Here is a 21822-nt window from a genome sequence, read left to right as displayed (position 1 = left end):
AATGTAGAGGTTTCTTTCTCCTCCAAAGGCCTGTTTCTCATATGGCACATCACAACAACATTTTGCAAATGTAGTAATTACATTTGTTTCTAAGAATTTATGGGAACACCTGGAAAGACTAGCCTGCCTATCATATAACAGATGGGTGGCACTACAACATCATTTCTCAGATTGCTTCTGTTTTCCCTGCTGTAACTTTGTCTTAATGCTTTAGCAGAGTTTTTACTGCCCATTTTTGTCTTTTGCCCTTGGTAACGTCTGTGGAACAACAGTATAAAACTACTAAAAATGAAAATAAATACAGGATTTTTAAAAAATATATTTTTATATAATATAGAAACTATGAAAACATATTGACCGCCTAGAGTGGTCAATATGACCAGATAGGCGGGGTATAAATGGAATAAATAAATAAATTAATAAACAATATAAAACTAGATCTAGTTTATATTTCATAGCTAAACATGGTAATTCATAAATTACACGGTTGTGGCGAGTAACCAACAGGTGCATTCTATGAACATGTAGAAATGTTTTTGTTGTTAGTCTAAAACCCTGTTAGAGCCAGTTTGTTTATATTGTATAGCCTTGAAAGAGGTGGTAATTCAGCCACTCCTAAAAAAAAGCCTAACCTGGACCTAAGGCTGGTAGCTAACTACCAACCAGTGGCGAACTTCCCTTATTTAGGCAAAGTGTTGGAGTGGGTTGTGGCCGGGCAACTCCAGGCGCTGCTGGATGGAACGGATTTTCTGGATCCATTTCAAATGGGTTTCAGGCAGGGTTTTGGTATGGAGACTGCCTTTATTTTATTTTTATTTATTTTTGGACTTATATACTGCCCCATAGTGCTACAAGCACTCTCCGGGCGGTTTACAATTTCATTATACAGGCTACACATTGCCCCCTCCAGCAAGCTGGGTACTCATTTTACCGACCTCGGAAGGATGGAAGGCTGAGTCAACCTTGAGCCGGCTACCTGGGATTTGAACCCCAGGTCGTGAGCACAGTTTTAGCTGCAGTACAGCGTTTTAACCACTGCACCACGAGGCTCTTGGTCGCCCTGTACAATGACCTTTGCCAGGAGAGAGACAGGTCGAGTGTGACCCTGTTGATACTCCTGGACCTCTCAGCGGCTTTCAACACCATCGACCATGGTGTCCTTTTGGATAGGCTGACTGGGTTGGGAGTTGGGGGGTACCACTTCATGGTGGTTCCGCTCCTTCCTGGCTGACCGTGTCCAGAGGGTGGTGCTGGGGGACAGTTGCTCTGTCCTATGGCATTTGATACTGTCTCCCATGGTGTTTTAACATCTACATGGAACCACTGGGAGATGTCATCAGGAGGTTTGGGCTCAGGAGTCAGCAATATGCTGACCACACTCAGCTCTACCTCTCGTTTTTCACCAATCCAGGTGAGGTGGCTTCTGTGCTGAACTTGTGTCTGGACTTGATAATGGACTGGATGAGGGTTAATAAATTGAAACTCAATCCAGACAAGATGGAAGTGCTGTTAGTGGGTGCTTCACCGGACAGGCTGGAGGGACATTTGCCTGCTCTGAATGGGGTTGCACTATCCCTAAGGGACAGAGTCTGCAGCCTTGGGGTGCTCCTGGACCCCAGTCTAACTCTGGAAGCCCAGGTGGACTCGGTGGCCAGGGGTGCCTTCCTTCAGCTCCAGAAATTATACCAGCTACAGCCCTACCTGGACGAGCGGAGTCTCATGACAGTTACACATGCACTGGCAGCATCTCGTATAGATCACAGCAATGTGCTCTACATAGGGCTGCCTTTGAAGACGGTCCAGCGACTGCAACTGCTCCAGAATTGAGCTGCGCGGCTGGTGAGTGGTGGGGCCGCTAGGGAACACATCAAACTGATTCTGTTTAAATTAAATTGGCTACCGGTTGCTGCCCTGGCCCAAATCAAAGAGCTTGTTTTGACATATAAAGCCCTAAATGGCTTGGGCCCTGGATACCTGAAGGACCGCCTCCTTCCATATGAAGCTAACCGGCAGTTAAGATCTAGCCAGGGGGCCCTTTTGAAAAGCCGTCCCTCAAGGAGGTAAGAGGGACGGCTTGTAGACACAGGGCCTTTTTGGCAGCTGCCCCCAGACTATGGAATGCCCTCCCGACTGAGATTCATCTGGCGCCGACACTGATGACATTTCGGCGCCAGGTCAAAACCTTCGTGTTCCAGAAAGCTTGCTTGCTTGCTTGCTTGCTTGCTTGCTTTCTTTCTTTCTTTCTTTCTTTCTTTCTTTCTTTCATTTATTCATTTATTCATTTATTCATTTATTTATTTATTTATTTATTTATTTATTTATTTATTTATTTATTTATTCTATTTGTACCCTGCCTATCTGGTGAAAACAACCACTCTAGGCAATAATATCAACTGTGGGTTCTGATGGCAATTTTTAGAGTACTGTATATATATATTTAATTGTATTTTAATTGTTTTATCTTTTTTACTGTATTTTAATTGTTGTAAGCCATCCAGACACCTTTGGGTAGTGTGGCCGGCATATGTTAAATTAATAAATAAATTAATAAATAAGATGTTCCCATGGGTTTTTGGAGGCTGACAAGTCATGTTTTTTGCATAATGACCAGTGCACTAACTTTGCCACTCTATCATGTCTGACTTTGTAATCTGTTTGTACAATCTTCAGACATTCACAGATGAGGTGTGACACGGTTTCATCTTGTTCTTGGCAGTCGACATTTGCTGTTAGCACTAACTCCTTGGATCTTACCTTTCATCACGTTGGTTTGGAGTGCTTGTTCTTGCGCAGCAAAAATCAAGCCTTTTTTTTTTCCTTAAAGGTCCCCAGTTTTAGCCATGCCCATGTTGAATAATGATAATGGATGATTATGATTACTTGAATTGAAGGTAGTATCAGTAAACTGCCTTCTTGGTGAATTAATATGTTAAAAGGCAAAGCCCCAGCTGTATTGTAATCCTGCTGCTTTCAGTAGATCAATACTGTATATGGTTGTAACACCTTCCTTTTTAATGTTTCTGCAGGGACAGGCATTTGAGGAGTTTCAAATGGCAGCTTCTACCTATTTCAGATTTTCTGTATACCCTAGCAACCATAAGCTTTGTCCTTCAGCTTGGTAGTCGGTGAATCTTGCCATGATGTCCCTTGCCAGACCTTGTTTTTGCAACTTTGATCCAAGTGCCCTATGGATGCAATTTATGTCTTTGATATCTGCAGGTCTGGCCATATAGCATTCAGCCACTTCACCAGTTTCTATGTAATATTACCTTATTCCTCCTCTGAAAAACTGAAGCATAAATTTTGGCATTTGACCTTCCAGTTTGTCCTGGATAACAGTCAATAAAATCTAAAGTTCATTTACTTTTTCCTTCTGGTATAACCCCAAATCTGTTACCTCATGTACAGCTTTTTCTAAACTGTTTATTTTCTTCAAGATTTAGCAGCTTCTTATCTATCAATGCAAATGCTGCCTTCCAATCACCCTGTAATTCCATTCTTAATTATTTTAATGGGCAGTTAATCGAGTCTTCAACCATTAAATTATTTTTACTTTACCTCCTTTTTAATGCTTAGGCACCATTTTTCCTGTTTCTGAGAAGCTTTGATCTTCATTGATATTTAACCACATTTTTGTTTTAAAACAGGTTGCTCCCTCACTTAATGGCATGCTCTGTTGCCCATTTCATTCCTCTCAGCATGATTTTACTTTGACAGGATTGTTGATTTTGCAAGTGTGTGCTTCTGTTTCTTTAAGTGAATTGCAAAGCTACCGTATTATGTATTCGCGAAGGCTTTCACAGCCAGGATCTAATGGTTGTTGTGGGTTTTTCGGGCTCTTTGGCCGTGTTCTGAAGGTTGTTCTTCCTAACGTTAAGCCAGTCTCTGTGGCCGGCATCTTCAGAGGACAGCACTGGCGAAACGTTAGGAAGAACAACCTTCAGAACACGGCCAAAGAGCCTGAAAAACCCACAACAACCACTACTATATTATGCGGTTATCTTTTATGTCAGCATAAAAGATACACACCCCTTTGGAAAATTTGCATATTATAAAAGATACAAACCCCTCCAGAAAATTTGCAGATAATATAGCTGTTTAAAAAGAACTGAAAGTGTAAAGATTAAAACACTGGAGCTCTCAATTTAAGTCATGTACTAGACTCCCCACCCCCACCCCAAAAAGCAATGGACAAAATAGCCATTATGCATTTTCCACAATCTGCATTCCATCTTAAGACTTTTGTCATACCACCTTTATGAGCTAACTTCATTTGTTTGTTCATTACTGGGACTTACATCAGTACCAAATTATTGAATTCCCATTGTGTTTGCTCTCTCATCAAGACCAAGAGTTGGCTTCAGCCATATGACTTTGTAGTTCTTTTTTGACCTTTGCCCCTTTTTTGCAGATGTATGCAAAGAGATTGGGAGTTTTCAAAAGTCTGCCTGTAGTTTTGAGCAAATTTGGCTGGTCCTAGTAAAATACATTTCTCAAGTGCAAATTTTGGAATCTCTTTTTAAACTGAACAACTACAGCCTATCTCATATGTGAACTTTCATATTTTTAAAAATAATTCAAGACAAAAATTATACTTTTGCAAAATTACAGTGTTCCAACTAACTATTCCAGAGTCTTACTGTTATGAAGTCTCCACATGTTTTTTTTTGGGGGGGTGTTGTTTGTTTTGTTAAGAAGAGGCTCAAGTGGATCAATGCAGTGTTTCAGATTTCGATCTGACTTTCAGTAACAACCAAGTACAGTGTGTCTCCGGTATTCTTGTGTTGCTTTTTGGCATCACATGTTATAGTATACAAATGAGCTCATATTACTAAGAGTAGGGTTTGGTGGAGGTAATTGATTCTACTGTGCCATGCAATTTGACTCCTTTACTTGCAAAGGAACAGTTTGTTATTAAATAATGAAACAGTCAGACATGAAAGCTTTCTAAGATGTATAGTTATATTTTAAAATTAAGAATAATCTTTTTGCAAGGGTATTGAAGGAGGAATTTATTTCTTTTTGTACAAGGTAATTCAATAATTTACTATGAGCCTTTTCACCTTACTTAAAAAAAAAAACCCAAAACATGACTGTGGAATTATTAATACAGTCTGTGTCAACAGGATATAAGTAATTAAATTGAAATAAATGATCCTGCCAGTTATAGACACATAAGGTTACTCAATGTTACAGTCCAGTGGTTCCCAACCATCAGTAACTCAGATGTTCTTGGACTCCAGTTCCCAGAAGCCTTCACCACGAGCTGTGCTCACTGAGCTGCAGTCCAAGAACACCTGGATAGGAATCACTGTTATAGGCAAACTCTATGCAAGAAATCTCCTCCAGAAACTGAAGGATGGGTAACTGAAAACAAATTGTTAGTACCTGAACAAATTCGTTTTAAGTCAAGGCTTTCTACTTTGGTCCATGTCTTTATATTACAACATATAATCAGCAAATATACTGAGGGATTATTAGAGCAACCATACATCACTTTTATTGACCTTAAAGTGGTATTTGACTCTAGTCCAAGTGATTAACTTTGGGGTCTATATAGGTTGCTAGAGAGAATTAAAGATCTGCATACTGATGCTTCTTTAAAAGTCATAGTTGGCATTTCAGGCCAATTGTCTAATAAGTTAAAAGGGTATGTCAAGGTTGTACTTTGGCCCAAAGCATTTTATTAATATTTAAACAATATAATGGACTGTTTAACAAGATTGCAATTCTTTCCAGGGAGGGGTGGTAGAAAGGCCATTCCAATACTAGCAATATGGAGATCACATATTACTGAAGTCCCATATTCAAACATGCCTCAGGTTACTGAAAAAAAAATCAATACTTATTGTACTAAGAATCTGCTCAGTGTAAACTATAAGAAAGCTAAAATTAGAGTCTTTAACAGAAGATCCCTCTTTCAAATGGATAATTAATGGAGGAGGGGATATTAGAACAGATATCTCAGTTCATTAATCTGAGAGTGATGTTCCATCAGTCAGGCTCTTGGACTTCTCATACTGAGTCTGCTCAGCAGAAATTTGAAAAATTCTACATGGCCAGATCAACTGTATATAAAACACATGTTAGAACCTCTGTCTATGATTTTTCAGAATCCTTGTTGTGAGGGGCTGTCTCTGAAGACTCAACAGGACAAATATCCCCATCTTCAAAAAGTGGAAGGGAAAGGACAATTACCATCTGGTCAGCTTGATACTGGTATCAGAAGGTTCTGCATCCACTATCTACACATTTCTATACTGCCACTGGATACAAATTCCAAGCACACAAAGATACAGGAAAATAATACTTGAAAAGGAAATTAAACATAATATTATTTTAAATAAAAACACATTTTTGCAGTTTTATGACAAATGTTTATATTTGTATAAATTAAGAGACTTAAGATACAAACCTCTTGTAATTACACAAACCATTTACAATTTATATTATGCAACAGAAACATGGTGAGCTGTATTCACACACAAATATATGCACACTATACAACTATATACACAACAATTATACAATGGCTGAAATTCAGCAATAAGTCACAACTAGAAGTAGGCCCACTGATTCAGTGGAGACTTGGTAAATGAACACCTTTGTTAAGTTCCACTGATTCAATGGTCCTGTACTACTTGTGACTTACTATTGGATTTCAGCCCATATAGATCAAAGCAAGATTCTTACAAGCATTTTGCCTCTTTTGGCATTTCTGATGCAACTCCAGTATGTAAGAATGGGCCTTTAAACTAAAAGCACAACTTCCACCTTCCACTTTTTGCCCCTTGTGATTTTTATTTGTTGTTATTCTGGCAGCTAACTTTAGAGTACCTGCTACTCTGAGAATAGCCTCTTGTGTGCTGTGAGCCTATATACTGTTAGCTTTGTTGTCATTGTTCTTTCTACAACAAACTGCACAACATGCCATAATAAAGTTTCCAACTGTAGGTCAGATGCAGTGCATTAGTTAACCAAGTGTTCACTCAGTCCAGTATTTAGAACAAAAGGTTTTACCAGCAATCCTAGTAAGGAGATACAATCACTTCAAAATTAGCTACAGAAGTACTATTGTGCCATTCTTTGGTTGGATCTGCAGGATCTCGGATTTTCAAGAGATGTCATCCTTGTTTGCCCAGAAAGTAGCTTTGTTGAGCAACATCTGAAGCCATTTCATGCTTTGCGTCATACCCCAAGTCACAGGAAAATCTATTTTCAACAATAAGCTTCGTTTAAAAAATCCATGTGATATTCCAAGAAATCATTATCATAGACCCAGCTTTGGTCAAATCTGTTAGATTGTTGCATGAGGTGAAAAAGGCATTTGTACTGTTCTGGATATAAACTACCCGTTGTACTGTTCTCTGGTATCTCTAATTGTCCCAGCAGTTGCTTCACATTCTCACAGGTCCATAAACTAAAACACAAGACAACAAACAAAAAATAAATTAAAAATGAACTAGCTAAGGATGAATATTTTCTGAGAGGTTTAGTATGTTAATACACTTCTTCCTTCAACAATGCTGAGGTTAGGGGTGCCAGACCACCATGTAGTTCAAAATCTGTGTATAATTCTTATGGCCTACAAAACACAACTACAAAGCATAAACAGTTGACTAACACAGATAGAGATCAGTTCTCTTTATCAAGGTTCTCTTCTATAGTATTGATAATCATTTCCATACAATATTGTGTGTAATGAGCCTTAAAGGTCCTTATGACCCTCCTGCTCTAGAGGATGAATTAGAGATGTGTTTGTCGGAAAGCAGACCACTTTGATGCCTTCAGTGTTGAACTTATGCCACAGTATTTATTGAATATTTATTGATTGATTGAAAATATCAATGTATAACCAAAACCGTGCTACTCAGAGCCATGCAATTTAAGGGAGAAATGGAAAGAGATTTAAAAGGAGGGGGAGAAGGTTCTACTGATACTTTTTGAAAGTACATTACTACAGCACAATATAGGTGTCCCACAAGCGACAACCTTTATTTCCAAGGTCAAAAATAAGATCTTTCCACAGAGATCAATTTTTATGTAGCAAGGAAAGAGCACAAAATAAAGTAGGTGACCGACACAGAGGAAAAAATCCAAAAATAAATCCAATGAGGATTGAACTTGCTCAGACAACGCAGGATACTGACTGACTCTAGAGATCGGCTGGATGGGAAGAAAACTATGGCAAGCCAGAATTGAACAAAGGGGATGAAACTCTCACCTGAAACTCTCCACACTGCAACACTTTTGCTGAAAGCATCTCTTGCTATTCCTTAACCTAGTGGTTCCCAACCTTGGGTTCCAGATATTCTTGGACTACAACTTCCAGCAACCCTGGTGTGATTGGGTTCATCTGCTGGAGGCGACCCCAAGGACTGTGCGGGAAGGAGAGTCGGAAGTGGTTTGGTATACTTACCATAGTCTCTTTTATTCAACATATTCAACTCAACAGTCTCAAAAGGATCCAATAAACTTAACTCTGGAAGATTCTTATAACTTCGGACCTTTACATCCAGTGTCAACAAATCACTTCTTACACTGGGGCCGGTCCAAACCACTCCCGATCGGTCATGGGCCTCAGGGGGATGCTCCTCACAGCACAAACTGTCCCACAACAAGGGTGTCTCGCCCAGTCCCCTTCGTGCGGTTGTTGGAGTAAAGAGGGACTGGGATGGATCACCCTCCCCCCCCCCACTAATTGCGTCCATTCTACTGGCTCTAGGTCCTCTCTTCTTGCGTGTTGGTCTTTTGGGTCTGGCAGCAAGCCTCCTCCGGTCCGGAGGTTAGGAAAGTCATTCATTAAATGTACCAAGTCCTCTTGCCCATAGCTCAGCTCAATCTGTACCACCTGATCCTTCTTTTCTGGTGGTTCGCCACCTGTTAAGATTCTGAAAATTCACGCGCCTCCCTCTCCATTTATGTCCTCCTCCCAGATGATTAGGTCCAACTAACTCCTCCCCCTTCTCGTCGGCTAAACAAACCTCCAACGACCCTTTCCACTCCTCCCTCTCCTGTTCTGTCTCTACCAACACTCCCTCCACACAGCCACGGTTCTCCTCGGGGTTCTGTTCTACGAGGACAGCACACTGGTGTTCTCTCCTTCACACCTGGTCAACGCAGCTAGAGGTGGAGGCTTCTGGGGGTTTTAGTCCAAGAACCTCCGAGGACCCAAGGTTGAGACTCACTGCTCTAATCCTTTAGCCATATGGATAAGTTCGCTCCCTCTTACTGCTAATAGAATTTGATACTTATACGTACTTCACTGCCATGAAACTCTGGAACTCCACTATCAATTTCAATGTGCATTTTAATACACCATAACTTGAATTCCCAAATACTTTTGGTACATTTACATAAATGAAAATTGTAAAGTTATCTGACACATAAATGGCCAATATTTAAACTTGTGATGGATGGGCTTATATATACCAAGCTGCAATCTCTTGTATTGCCGGGCTAATGCTGAAGAAAGTCCCAAAAGCAGTTTTTGGTAGGGTATGGGGAGCTGTTGTTCAAAGTAAAAAATCCCAGTGGGTAAGCACAACCTCTTAAGCATATCTAAAATAGATCTTTGAACTAAGCCACTGTCAGGCTAGAAAGAACTAAGTTGTCCCACAAGCTTAAAAGTATTTAGCCATGTGTTTTTAATATAGAGATTGCAGCCATAAACCTGTTATAGACATACACTGCCAACCCATTATTTGCTTCAAAACACCTTGCATGCCATGTTTTAAAATTGTGCAAGAGCTGTATTCTGTTAAATTCTTTTCTAAACTGGTAGTAAATGGATGAAAATGTCAACACTTACTTTAATTTATCTACTAGTTGGGTCTTGGATTTAATAAGACATTGTTTTACCATCAAAACAAATAATTTGGAATTAGCTGTCGTCAAGCTGTCTGAAAATAAATCCTTTCGAGGTGTCAGCCGTACCAAGCACAAATGATCATTCTGTAGCAGCTAAACATAAAACAAAAGAAAAACTTAATTTAAAAGTCAAATTTAAGTAATATACAAACTGCCATCTCAGTGCTAAATTATGCATCAATCTGCTAAATTATGCATCAATATGTAAGTGCAGTATAGGCTGGGTAGTGCAACTCTCCCACCACCATGCACAAACCACTGTGTGGTGAGAAATACAACCAATTACTGCATAACTACCCTGAAGGAAGTTTTGCAACCTAGATTCCCCATTTGCACTATGCCCTCCAATATACATCTGGTTTATGCCAGAAGCACTTTGGGGACTGAGAGCTGACTGCGAGATCAAATGCACAGTGAATGTCTCTCTGTGCTGCTCACCAAAATTTTCACCTGGGGATTAAAAATTCATCCTTGAATGTCTGGCATTCAAACTATAGTGGCGCCTCGACTTACAAATGTCCCTACTTAAGACTATTTCGAGTTATGACCAGCTCCAGCCGCGAAATTTTGCTTCTACTTGCAACTTGATCTTCGAGTTATGAACAGAAAAAAAGGCAGGTGAAAAAAGGGAAATTCAAATTGCTAAATGTAGGTGGCAACGAGGCTACTTCTTTGTAGCTCTTTCGCCCCAGCAGTTAGAGTGTGTGCGATTGATCGGAGGAGGTTGGCTGGTAAGGTAAGGTGCTGTTTTCTGCTTTTTAAAAACTGTTCTAGGTGTTTTTGCAGCATGGTTTCGGGCTGAGGGGGTGATGTTTCTATGCTGTCTTGGGGCGTTGTTTGTTTTTTGTTTCTCCCCCATTTCCGATGGGTCTTGGGGGTGTTTGTTGGTGCTTTGCTTTTTCTCCCATTTCTGATCTGTCTTGCATGCTTTGCTTGCTTTTTGATTTTCTTTCCCCATTTCGGATCTGTCTTGCATGCTTTGCTTGCTTTTTGCATTGCTCTTTCCGATCTGTTTTTGCATGCTTCGCTTGTTTCCCCATTTCCGATCTGTCTTGCATGCTTCACTTGCTTTTTGCATTGCTTTTTCCCCATTTCCCAATCTGTCTTGCATGCTTTGCTTGCTTTTTGAATTGCTTTTTCCCCATTTCCATCTGTCTTGCATGCTCAGCTTACTTCCCCCCCCCTTTGGCCGGAAGGAATTAATCGCGTTTCTGATGGGTCTTGCAGTGATTTTTTTCTTCAATGGGAAATGATGCTTCAACTTCCGACAATTTCGACTTACACCCATCTTCCGGAACAGATTAAGTTTGTAAGTTGAGGCACTACTGTACCTAAACTAAATGGGTGCATCACTGCTCAGTCTAAATCATGAAATTTTGCAAAGGGGAAACTCAGAGCACAATGAATAAACTACAGCCCTAGTTGAAGGGAGTTTAATACAGTGGTGCCTCACAGAACGGTCGCTCCGTAGAGCAACGAATCCGCGCAACGGTGCCGTTTTTGCGATCGCAAAAGCGATTGCAAAACGGCACCTAGATAGGGCACAATTCACAGAGCGAAGGTCGGTAAGCGGTTCGCTTACCGACCTTCGCTTTGCAACCCGCCGATCAGCTGGTCGGCGGGTCCAAAATGGCCGCCGCGCGACCCCAAAATGGCTGCGCGCAGCGTTTTCGCGCCCTTGGTAAGTGAGGGGAGAGCGCGAAAACACTGCCGGAACAGCCGAAATGGCTGCGCGCAGCGTTTTCGCGCCCTCCCCTCGCTTACCAAGGGCACGAAAAAGCTGCGGCCGGCCATTTTGGCTGTTCCGGCGGCCATTTTGGACCCGCCGGACAGCTGATTGCAGCCATTTTCACGCCCTTGTTCAGCGACGGGAGGGCGCGAAAATGGCTGCCAGCCGCCCGGAAGCATCGTTGAACGGTGAGTATTCAGCCCAAATGGAACACATTAAACACTGTTTAATGCGTTCCAATTGGTTTTCTTGCCCCATTCAACGATGCTTTCACACAGCGAGGGTTAATCTGGAACGGATTAACCTTGCTGTGCGAGGCACCACTGTATTTTAAATACACTTGGCACAGAGCCAAACGACTACAAATTTCCAAAAATGTCAGTGCTTGTACATTCAGCAAATCAGAAAACTTCTCTTCACACTTATTTTTATTCTATAAAAAACCTGTTTTAAAAATCAAGCATCATCTCTGCTTTTACGTTAGCATGTACAAGTATTTATCTTACCGCCTTCTTGGGTACAGGGGGATTAGGCCTTTTCGAGTTAGTTAAAAATGAAGACCAAGGCTCCTGGAAAGAAGGAAGGAGGAAACAAGGAAGAAGCAAAATTTAAAAAGGGATTTTGAAAAACTGTGCACTCAGCAGAATGTGATCTTCAAGCATCATCAGACTGAGACTTTAAAAAAATCAAAAAACCAGAAATAAAGAACTGATTTTTTTAAAAAGCAAAGCATGCTGCTTATATACTACCTCACAGTGCTTAAAGCACTAGCTGGGCAGTTTACAATTTAATCATGCAGGCTACACATTGTACCCCCTCCCCACAAGCTGGGTACTCAATTTACCAACTTCAGAAGGATGGAAAGCTGAGTGAACCTTGAGCCTGCTACCTGGGATTGAACCTGGTAGTGAGCAGTTTGGGCTGTAGCACTGCTGTTTAGCCACTGCGGCACAAGGCTCCTTGAATATTAATAGGACAAAAAATAACACAGACTCTAAAAGAGATAAGATAGAGTTGCTGTACACATATACAGCTAGGCAGCACATTTTCTCATGTGGAGATTCCTCCAACTTCTAGCGGTGAATTTGCATAGAAGAATAAGATGCCCATCTGAGCATGCATTGATCAGAACATACAGAAATTTGATCTATTACTATGGATTCCAGTCCAAACATGTGACCACTCTGTAAGTGCTAGAGAAATCACAAAATGAATTCATGAAAAATTATATTTAAAAAGCTGTCAAATTCAGCAAGGTCAGAGGAGGGATGGCCTCACCTATTGGCCAGAGAAAACATTTGCTGCTCACATATTCCAGGTCGTAAAAACTGTTGGTCTGTATACTATTACTTACACAATGTAGCACTAAGTCAAATAATATAAAACCTCCATGATAATTGCCATTAGTTATAGTCACCACTTGTATTTCTTGTCATGGTGCACAAGTAATACAGACATTCCTTAATTTGTGTCAGTTTGCTATTGAGATTTACACTATTTGACTTATGCCAACATCTTTATCATGTTAAATACTATACTGGCATATATATCTCATAGAGACTACTTCTGTCTTGCTGATCTAATTATTAAATTTGCTGTGTACTTTTCTTCCTGATGATGTAAATCGTAAATAGAAATAATCAAAACATCTTCAGTAAAGAAGATGGCCAAATCCCATTTAGTGCCTCCTCTGTAGTGGTGTTGATTGAGTTAACCAAGTTAGTGCTCTCCTTAGTGTTCCTGCTAATTTGGGACAGGAGACAACTAAGAATCTCTGTGTCCTGGTATCATGCGGCCCCCTTTGCTCTCTCAGCATTGCTGTATGCAGCCAACAACAACTTAGTGGTACATCTGCAGCTGTTCATGGATCCTAGTACCTTCCAGGTGCTGAGCAACTTGAAAATTGGCAGCACTGCCCTCCTTTTCAGCATATTCTTGCACCAAAGATTGACTCTACGCAAGTGGCTAGCTCTTTTCCTGCTAACAGCAGCTGGTGCATTTTATACATACGGAGGCCTGCAGGACCCACAACACTTGCCTGTCTCCGGGATGCAACTGCACATCACTCCTGTTGGCCTGATGCTGATGTTTCTGTATTGCTTGATCTCAGGCCTTTCGGCTGTCTATACAGAAGTTGTCTTGAAGACCCAGGACCTGCCTCTTAACCTCCAAAATTTGTTTCTTTATTTTTTTGGTGTTTTGGTGAATGTGATCATCCATCTGACAAGTAGCCCAGCCACTGGGTTCTGGGAAGGTTTTTCCTTTTGGGTGCTGTTGGTTATTTTAAGCCAAGCTCTGAATGGCCTAATCATGTCTGTAGTAATGAAGCACAGTACTAACATTACCAGACTTTTTGTGATTTCCTGCTCCATAACAGTTAATGCTGTACTCTCTGTCTTTCTATTTAGCCTGCACCTCACAGCCTTTTTCTTTCTTTCTGTACTGTTGATTGGCTTGGCTGTTAACTTGTATTATGGAGTCAAGTAGTTTCCATGCTTCTTTCTGTTAAGAGAAGCCACTATGTGGAAGTAACCCTCTGTCTGAGATGTGCCATCATGATTATAGTGAGTGTAAGTATTATACAAATTTCATTTCATTCACCCCCTTTGAATGAGGAAAGAGTGGACAGTGTGCCACCTATATGTACCCCCTTGGCTTTTTTGGCCCCTACACACACATATGCCCAGGCCTGCTTCCAATGAATTTTGGCGGTGTGATACGAGAAAAAGTTTCCCCCCCCCCATGATTTTAGAGGGGAAGGGTGCTCGAGGGACCCTTTAGTAAGTGGAATTCTGCTTTAAAACAAGGGTTTTTTAAATGATACATTGCTTCCTGAAAAAAACATTTCCAGTTCTTATTTTTTAAGCTTCCAGTTGCTAATGGATCATAGAATTTCAGTGGCAGGGAGGGAGGTGTAGCCCACTAATAGGGTAAAATTGGTCAGCATTTGCATTATATTATTATTTTATCCTTCTCTTTGCCTTTGGAAAATATATTTACTCACTGGCTGGGCTGCAACTTGAACTTCAATATTCTTATATTAAGTTTGTAAAGAAGATAATGCTGGGAAAGATGGAAGGCAGGAAAAAGAGGAAGACCAAATAAAAGCAGGATTGACTCCCCAGGCTTGAGTTTACAAAAGCAGAGCAGGGCTGTTGAGGGCAGGATGTTTTGAAGATTATTCTTCAAATTATGTATTTTATTGTATTATCTTATGTTGTTAGCCGCCTAGAGTGGTCCTCACACGACCAGATAGGCGGGATATAAATAAAATAAAATAAAATAAATAAAATAAATTCATAACTAACAGGATTCTGGGCATTTCTGTTTCTATCTCACGCTTTTGAGCAACATGTCAAGAATTACTAATACATGTGAAAAGACTTGTATTACAAATTATTACATGTTCTAATACTCACCATGTGCACAAGCTGAATATCACAAGCAGTTTGCCAAAGAATACTTAATGCTTGATAAATTCTTCTTTCTGAAGGATTTGCAATAAGTGTCTGGCAGAGACAAAAACCAGTTACATTTCACACAATGTTTCTGACTTTAAATTAGTACAACAGAATTTTACTCTTGAATGTAACCAAAAAGCTTGATTAAAGCAGGAAGTTCCAAATATTGTCTAAATTTTTATCCAGGCACATATCTTATTTCAGCTGTAAAATGCACACGGAAAGTTGTAACAGAAGCATGTATATAACACAACAGGGCTGGACTGGTTAGTCATATATTAAAATATTAATCGGCACACGCTACCTCAATTTCATTGGCCAAAATTATGTTGTTTAGTATACAAAAATCACACTAAGGTAGGTTGATTGACTCAATGGAGATTCAACAAGTCAACTCCTCTGTAAGTTCCACTGACTCAAATAGGCCTACTCCAACTTATTAAGCTAAAGTAAGTTGTTGCTGAAATAGCCCCATTTGGAACTACAAAACGGCACTGTATGTAACATTACATATTGATTAAATAGCAAATTCAATTCACAGTATCTTCCACAGTCACAGAAAAAGAAAAAAAGCCATGTGGCCCCAAAGAGAAAGGTAGGTGACTCCTTTATTAGAATAGTTACAAAATTATGAACAAAACTTCTACAAGCTACCCTTCTTTCTTCCATCCTGCCGCCAAAGCTGTTCACTTTACTCTTGCCCAGCTCCTGCACTTCTGTGACTCCACTGCACATTGGCCAGCAGCAGAAATATAAAAAGTAAATTAAGTGAAAACCCCAATGGTGATGGGGAGGATGTTAGTGTCTAGCTCTACTTTGATCTGTTCAATCAAAGTACACACAAGAGGGTCAGTCATCCATTTTATATTTGCATACACATTCATTCTTAAATTTAAGGAAGACTCTCACCCATTTCCTCCCGCCAACCTAGCGGTTCGAAAGCATGCAAATGCAAGTAGATAAATAGGGACCACTTCGGTAGGAAGGTAACAGCGTTCCGTGTCTAAGTCACACTGGCCATGTGACCACGGAAGATTGTCTTTGGACAAACGCTGGCTCTATGGCTTGGAAACGGGGATGAGCACCGCCCCCTAGAGTCGAACACAACTGGACAAAAATTGTCAAGGGGAACCTTTACCTTTACCTCACCCATTTGGAATGTTTGGATTACAAATTCTATCATCCTTCATTCTCAGAGTCCCACCTAAGAGACAGACACCTACAGATGTCTAAATGTGGCTCGCCTGGGAGGAAAGCCTAATGAGGAAGGCTTTCTGGCCTCCCTTGACCTAGCTCTGCCCAAGCTTCCTGTTCAAAAGAAACTCCCAACTAGCACTTGAACACTTTCTCCCAGATGAGCCACATTTAGGTGTCTGTCTCAGGTGGAACCTCCAGAAGGGAATGATGGGATGCATAGTCCACAAATTCCAAGCCCACTTTCCTAGAAGACTCAGTGAAGCTATCAAAAGAAAAAACAAGAATATTCTAGGACTCTGCCAAGCTAACAAGTGATATACCACCCTCCTCTTGACACAACTAGATGCAAAACGGCTATCAACTGAATAAAGGGGAAATAGTCCCATAACGGCTCAGTGACTGGAGTTTCCAGGAAAGGTTTTGGCTTTCATTGGCACTTTAATGGTCAATCTCCTTCCACTCTGATGCTTCCTTCATCTACGTACTACAGCAACGGGCATCAAATATTTTTATTCAGATTTCAGCATCTTTAATCCCAAAAATGGTGGAGTAAAGGTTAGTAATTTTCAGGGGCACCCTAACCAACCAAAGTGTAACTAGTGCCTTCTTGAACTGTCCTGCATTGTAATAATGTACAAATAGTAATGTACAAATAACTGCCATGCCTCACTAGGACACTTTGCCCCCAAACCAAATGCACACCCCTATAATTTGCTCACCCACCCTACTTTGAGGAAATCTGCTGATCAATAAAGCACTTCTCCAAGTACTTGTCAGGGATTAATTACACTATGTGGACTTAATTCAAAGAACTTGTTTCAATACAAGGGCTTTATCCCCCCCCCCCCACAATTTTTTTAAATGCTTCTGATTATGGACATACAATCTTCCTTTATTATAACAATTCTTGAATGAGCACCAGAAATAAAATAAGGGCAAAGGCTCACTGAATCTCTCTTTGGAAACTGACAACTAATACCCCTAAGAATAAACAAATTGTTTAAAAAATGAAACATGTATTTTATCTATTTGAGCAATGTGTCAAAAACAAAGTAATAGATCCCATCCAATTTCACACAAGGGCCCTCCTGTTCACATGGTGGGACCTTTTCTTCCTCTCCTTCCTTCATTCCCAATTTGCTCCAAATGTCCCGCACCCAGAACAGATCTGGAGGAAGAAGATTATGTTACTGCAACTGTATTCACAGATGATCAGCACTGGATTTCATCCAGCATTTCACCAGAAATAAAAATATGCATCTGCTCTATATATAGTCAATATAGTATTATCTATCTTAATGCCTAATTGCTACTTCTTATTGGCAATGCAACTTAGGTTATTTCTACCATTCCCTAATTATTCAAAAAGGCCCTAGATCAGCGATGGTGAACCTATGGCACACGTGCCAAAGCTGGCATGCAGAGCGCTCTCTGCGGGCACACAAGCCATAAGTCGCCAGATTGCTACCCCCGGCAGCCGAACCTGAGGAGGCAACTGCAGCCATGGTGCTAGCACCCCGCCCAGGATGCAGACAGCTGGCACTGGTGGGGGTTGGGCACGACTGGAGGCAAATCCGGAGTGGGGTCTGGAGGCACCTCCATGCACAGAATTCCCCCTTTCGCCACCATTTCGTCTTCCGCTGCCGCCTGCTGGTTTTTTATTTTATTTTTCCAGTTTGAGTACTCAGGCTCAAAAAGGTTGCCCATCACTGTCCTAGATCAACCCTGAAAACACTTAACAAAATTTATCTATGGAAGTATCAATGTTTTCAAAATGCAAATCTAAATAACACAGATGAATACATCAGCAACACGCCATGTTACATAAAACCTTCATATTATTATAACAAAGCGTTTAAACTGTTACCAGAATTTCTTGCACATAAATACCTTGTATTCTTTTTCACTGAGAAACAAGTTCAGCTCTATTCGTCCATATTTATATATAGAACTACGCTCATATAAGGCATAGATAAACTTCCAAAGTAGGTTCCTTTCTTTTTCCTGTGGGACAATTCCAATCACTTTTACGGGAACATCTATTTTAAAAACATAAAATATGTATCAAAAATATAATATATTATAACACTTCTGTAACTGAAATAAAAATGATAATTAAATTAATTTCAAAAAAAGAAACAATCTATTATCAAAATTCTGTCCCATTTCATTAATAACCTGATACTTATCTACTTAATCTTATGTGAACCCTCCTGCCTCTGAAACACAGGAATGCATGGCCTTTCTAATCTTGATGGTTACATGTGAATGGGAGTTATATGCAACCAGAGGGTGGACATCACATATACAAGTACCTTTTATGTGCTCTCTTTCTTTTCACATGCATATTCTTTCCGCCAATTTTATATACATAATTCTTCCTCTTTCTCCTCTGCCCCTTACCCACACATACCTACCTTTTATAGGACCATAGGCTTTTACACAACCATATACTCTTTCGCGAATACATATACTCTTTTCTTCACACTCTTTGAATATATTTTTATATTTATACTTTAAAATCATGACGGTCTGTGACTGAACCCTCTTATGAGAGGTAATGAGTTAGGGGAAGCCATGAAGACTTTCCCATACATCTGCACTGTAACTATTCTAGCATATTATTCTTTTTTCTAGACAAAATGTAACTTGAATCCACCAAAGGAAGACAAAATAGAAACAATTCAATAGTGGCTCTTTAATTAGCCACAGCTCACAACTTTTAACTTACCTGCTGTCCAAGCAACATCCAAGATACCCAATTTATCAAAAAGATTTTCAGAATACATTACAGGTGGCATAAGTAATCCCAAACCTATAGGGTCTAATTTGAAGAAGTCACAATGCACCGCTTTCAGTTGGCCATTTAGTTTCTCTTCTAACATCTAAACAAAACAAAGAGGTTATTTTAACATTTGAAATTCTCTTTTACTGAGTCAGTTAACTAGCCATTTCTATCCTGTACTGTCTATCTAGACAACAACAGGACTGATTTTCCCAGCATTATCAGCCTCCAGTTTACGACAAATTTCATCACAACCACTCATTTTCTTTGCTAAATAGGAACCATGGTCCAGAAACATTTAGAGGGCCATAGGCTGCCTACCTGCTTTAATTTTATCTTTTTTTAAGCAACACATTTTGTCCCCTTATGCTCAGTGGAATAAAACAAAAATACCTACCTCTAAGTCACAAAGGAACGACTTATTACTCTCTAGAGTTATCACTTGGGCACCTGCATTGAGCAGTGTTCGGGTCAGGATCCCAGGGCCTGAAAAGAGCGAGCCAAATCTTAATACTTTTTCCCTAAAATTACTTTAACAACTCCAGCACCAAACAGTTGTTTTAGTTTAAGAGATCTGATGAACAGCTTAAATCCCTCCCCTTCCCCAGCTACCCTGATCTCATACATTTCCCAGACATGCTTCATAAAGCATGTGAGAACATATAAGCAAAACATTATTTGTACGTCGTCTTCTGTAGCACAATCACAGATAAACACAGGTGGGGAATTTGATCCGATCACAGCTCAGGGGAGAAAAATTCAATGCGCCTATATAGCTCAGTGAGTTGGGAGTACCTGGCTGCAGTTAGTTGGTTAAGTTTTCTTAAATGGTCATAGACCAGAAAATTCAAAACATAATACAATATATACAGAATAAGTTTTTAGAACGTATCGAAGCACAGTCAGGTATGTGGATTTCAAATTCCAGCTGTTTCTAGAAAACCTTGGAAAGGGCGTTTATAAGTCCAAATCCAACTTGACAGCATGTGAATATTTAACTAAAGTGGTAACAGCATGAGCACCCACTGTAGACCACAAGGGAAGCCTCTGACGGACATGAACAACCAATGGATCACCTATATGTGCCTTAGAAAAGCAGTTTTCTTTCTCCAGAGGCAGCCTTGCATTACAATTTATTATCCAGAATGCAAAATTTGATCCCTCTTTTTCTGCAACGTTTGCTGGAATCAGTAGAGATTATGCGTTTCTATTAATCAGAAAAATGTTCACATTCTTAATATGCTAAAAATCATAATGCACATTATGATCTTCTATTTGTGCCAACATTTCACTGCACCTTGGACTCCAGATTTTAGAGCTACACATCATAACTGAAAAATATACTTGACAGTTTGAGAAGCACACCAAGAGTGGGAGTATACATGAAATCACTACGGTTCCAATTTAGAAGGGGATACATTTGTATGGTTATTTTATGTCTTCAAATTCAGAATACAGAGAAACACAAGGGATCAGCTTTATTGAGAAAAGAAGCAACAGTTATTCCATAGTCTGGCTCTAGATGATTAAGTGACAATACTGATAACTTCACACACTTCTGAGGAACTATCAGCATACTAAAGTTTCCTTTTGAAACTAGCAACCACCAAGAACATTTTTTATAACAGACTGGGAGACATTTATACTGAGAATGTTATCTCTTTATTGATCAAGTTACCACTTTAGCTAAATAATTTACTTATTTATTAGGCATTCATTCCTGTTATTTATGTAACACCCTATTAGTGCACAGCACTAATGTGCCACACATATAAACGAAAATCAGAGTTTTGTAAGTTTCCCACCCCATGCCAGTTATTTCAACATGTCTGCCATGATACCGGACCACAACGGCCAGTTTCATAGCAATCTTCATGAATTTAAAACATGGTGTACACCACATGGCCACTGAAAACGATTCTGTCCAGTAATTTCAGGGTTATATTCCGGCAGCAGGCAAACAAGAGAGAAACAATGAGGGAAAGGAAATAGTAACGTTCTGAATGCTGAAGTGGGATAACTTTATGAAGCAAAAACGACCAAGACACAAAAAATTAGACCCCAGAAAAATCCCCGGTTCAATCTCTGCCCTCCTGCTAGTTGGGGGTGGAGGACTCCCCAAAGCACTGCATAACGATGATCACTGTCACTTTTGCGCGGAAGAAAGGGAGCGCCCTTCTCGCTTGCAAGGGCGGGACGACACTTTAGAAATTGGTCAGTAATGAAGGCAAAACAGCGCCTGGCGCGGCATCGGCGCCGGATCCTCCTTCGTATCCGCCTCACCTGGCTCGCACTCCAGCACGACGGTCTTCTGCAGCTCAGCACCCAGTCGGGAGACCACGGTGCGCGCCAGCTCTGGGCAAGCGATAAAGCGCCGTGTCGGGCGCGGGCCCTGATCCGCGACCGCCTTGGCCGTCGTCTCTACCTTCGGGATGCACAGCGGGAAACCAGGCTTGGCGGGGCCGTGCCTCTGATCCGCCAAGCCTCGCGCCCAGAAGGCCGCCAACGCCGCTGGCCTGGCCTGCTGCCCTGACAGGCCGGCGGGGACCAGCCTGACAACCGTCAAGCGCAGCATCCTTCCTCCCTGCCAATGCCAGCCAGCCACCACCCGGCCGCGACCACGTGCGGATGACCTTGCCGGGACCAAAAGACAACACCGAGCACCCGGAACGCGTTAGGGACGGACGCTCGTCCTTCGTTCCGCTTCCGCTCCGCGCTGGCAAGGCTGTTGCTAGGGGGACGCTCTAGCCGGCTCTCTCTGGACGACAGCGACCTCTCTA

General features: G+C 40.8%; 1 protein-coding gene and 1 pseudogene across 2 annotated transcripts; one reads left to right on the top strand and one right to left on the bottom strand.

The window, feature by feature from the left end:
• Positions 1-4985: 4985 nt before the first annotated feature.
• TFB2M (transcription factor B2, mitochondrial) lies at positions 4986-21753 on the bottom strand. Its single transcript, XM_020787955.3, has 8 exons — positions 21326-21753; positions 19440-19528; positions 18989-19142; positions 18148-18296; positions 15019-15108; positions 12106-12168; positions 9812-9963; positions 4986-7420 (listed from the first exon to the last, which is right to left on the bottom strand). Exons 1-8 carry the CDS (start codon positions 21615-21617, stop codon positions 7219-7221), a joined length of 1191 nt encoding a protein of 396 aa, XP_020643614.3. The 5' UTR covers positions 21618-21753; the 3' UTR covers positions 4986-7218.
• On the top strand, positions 13034-14891 carry LOC140701256 (putative UDP-sugar transporter protein SLC35A4 pseudogene; annotated as a pseudogene). The gene is made up of 2 exons (XR_013540852.1): positions 13034-13044; positions 13234-14891. The product of XR_013540852.1 is annotated as a putative UDP-sugar transporter protein SLC35A4 pseudogene (transcript).
• Positions 21754-21822: the final 69 nt, after the last annotated feature.

The sequence above is a fragment of the Pogona vitticeps genome, chromosome 1, assembly GCF_051106095.1.
Source record: "Pogona vitticeps strain Pit_001003342236 chromosome 1, PviZW2.1, whole genome shotgun sequence".
Lineage (NCBI taxonomy): Eukaryota > Metazoa > Chordata > Lepidosauria > Squamata > Agamidae > Pogona > Pogona vitticeps.
Note: the sequence above shows the minus strand (reverse complement) of the source record. Positions and strands in the feature narration are given on the sequence as shown.

What these genes read in the sequence shown, in the direction of transcription:
- TFB2M (XM_020787955.3), bottom strand. Translation starts at nt 21,617, where the DNA reads ATGCTGCGCTTGACGGTTGTCAGGCTGGTCCCCGCCGGCCTGTCAGGG. An exon ending in ATATTCAGCTTGTGCACATG is followed by an intron (nt 12,169 to 15,018) that starts GTGAGTATTAGA and finishes CCTTCTTTCCAG; the next exon opens with GAGCCTTGGTCTTCATTTTT. An exon ending in CAACTAGTAGATAAATTAAA is followed by an intron (nt 7,421 to 9,811) that starts GTAAGTGTTGAC and finishes CTTGTGTTTTAG; the next exon opens with TTTATGGACCTGTGAGAATG.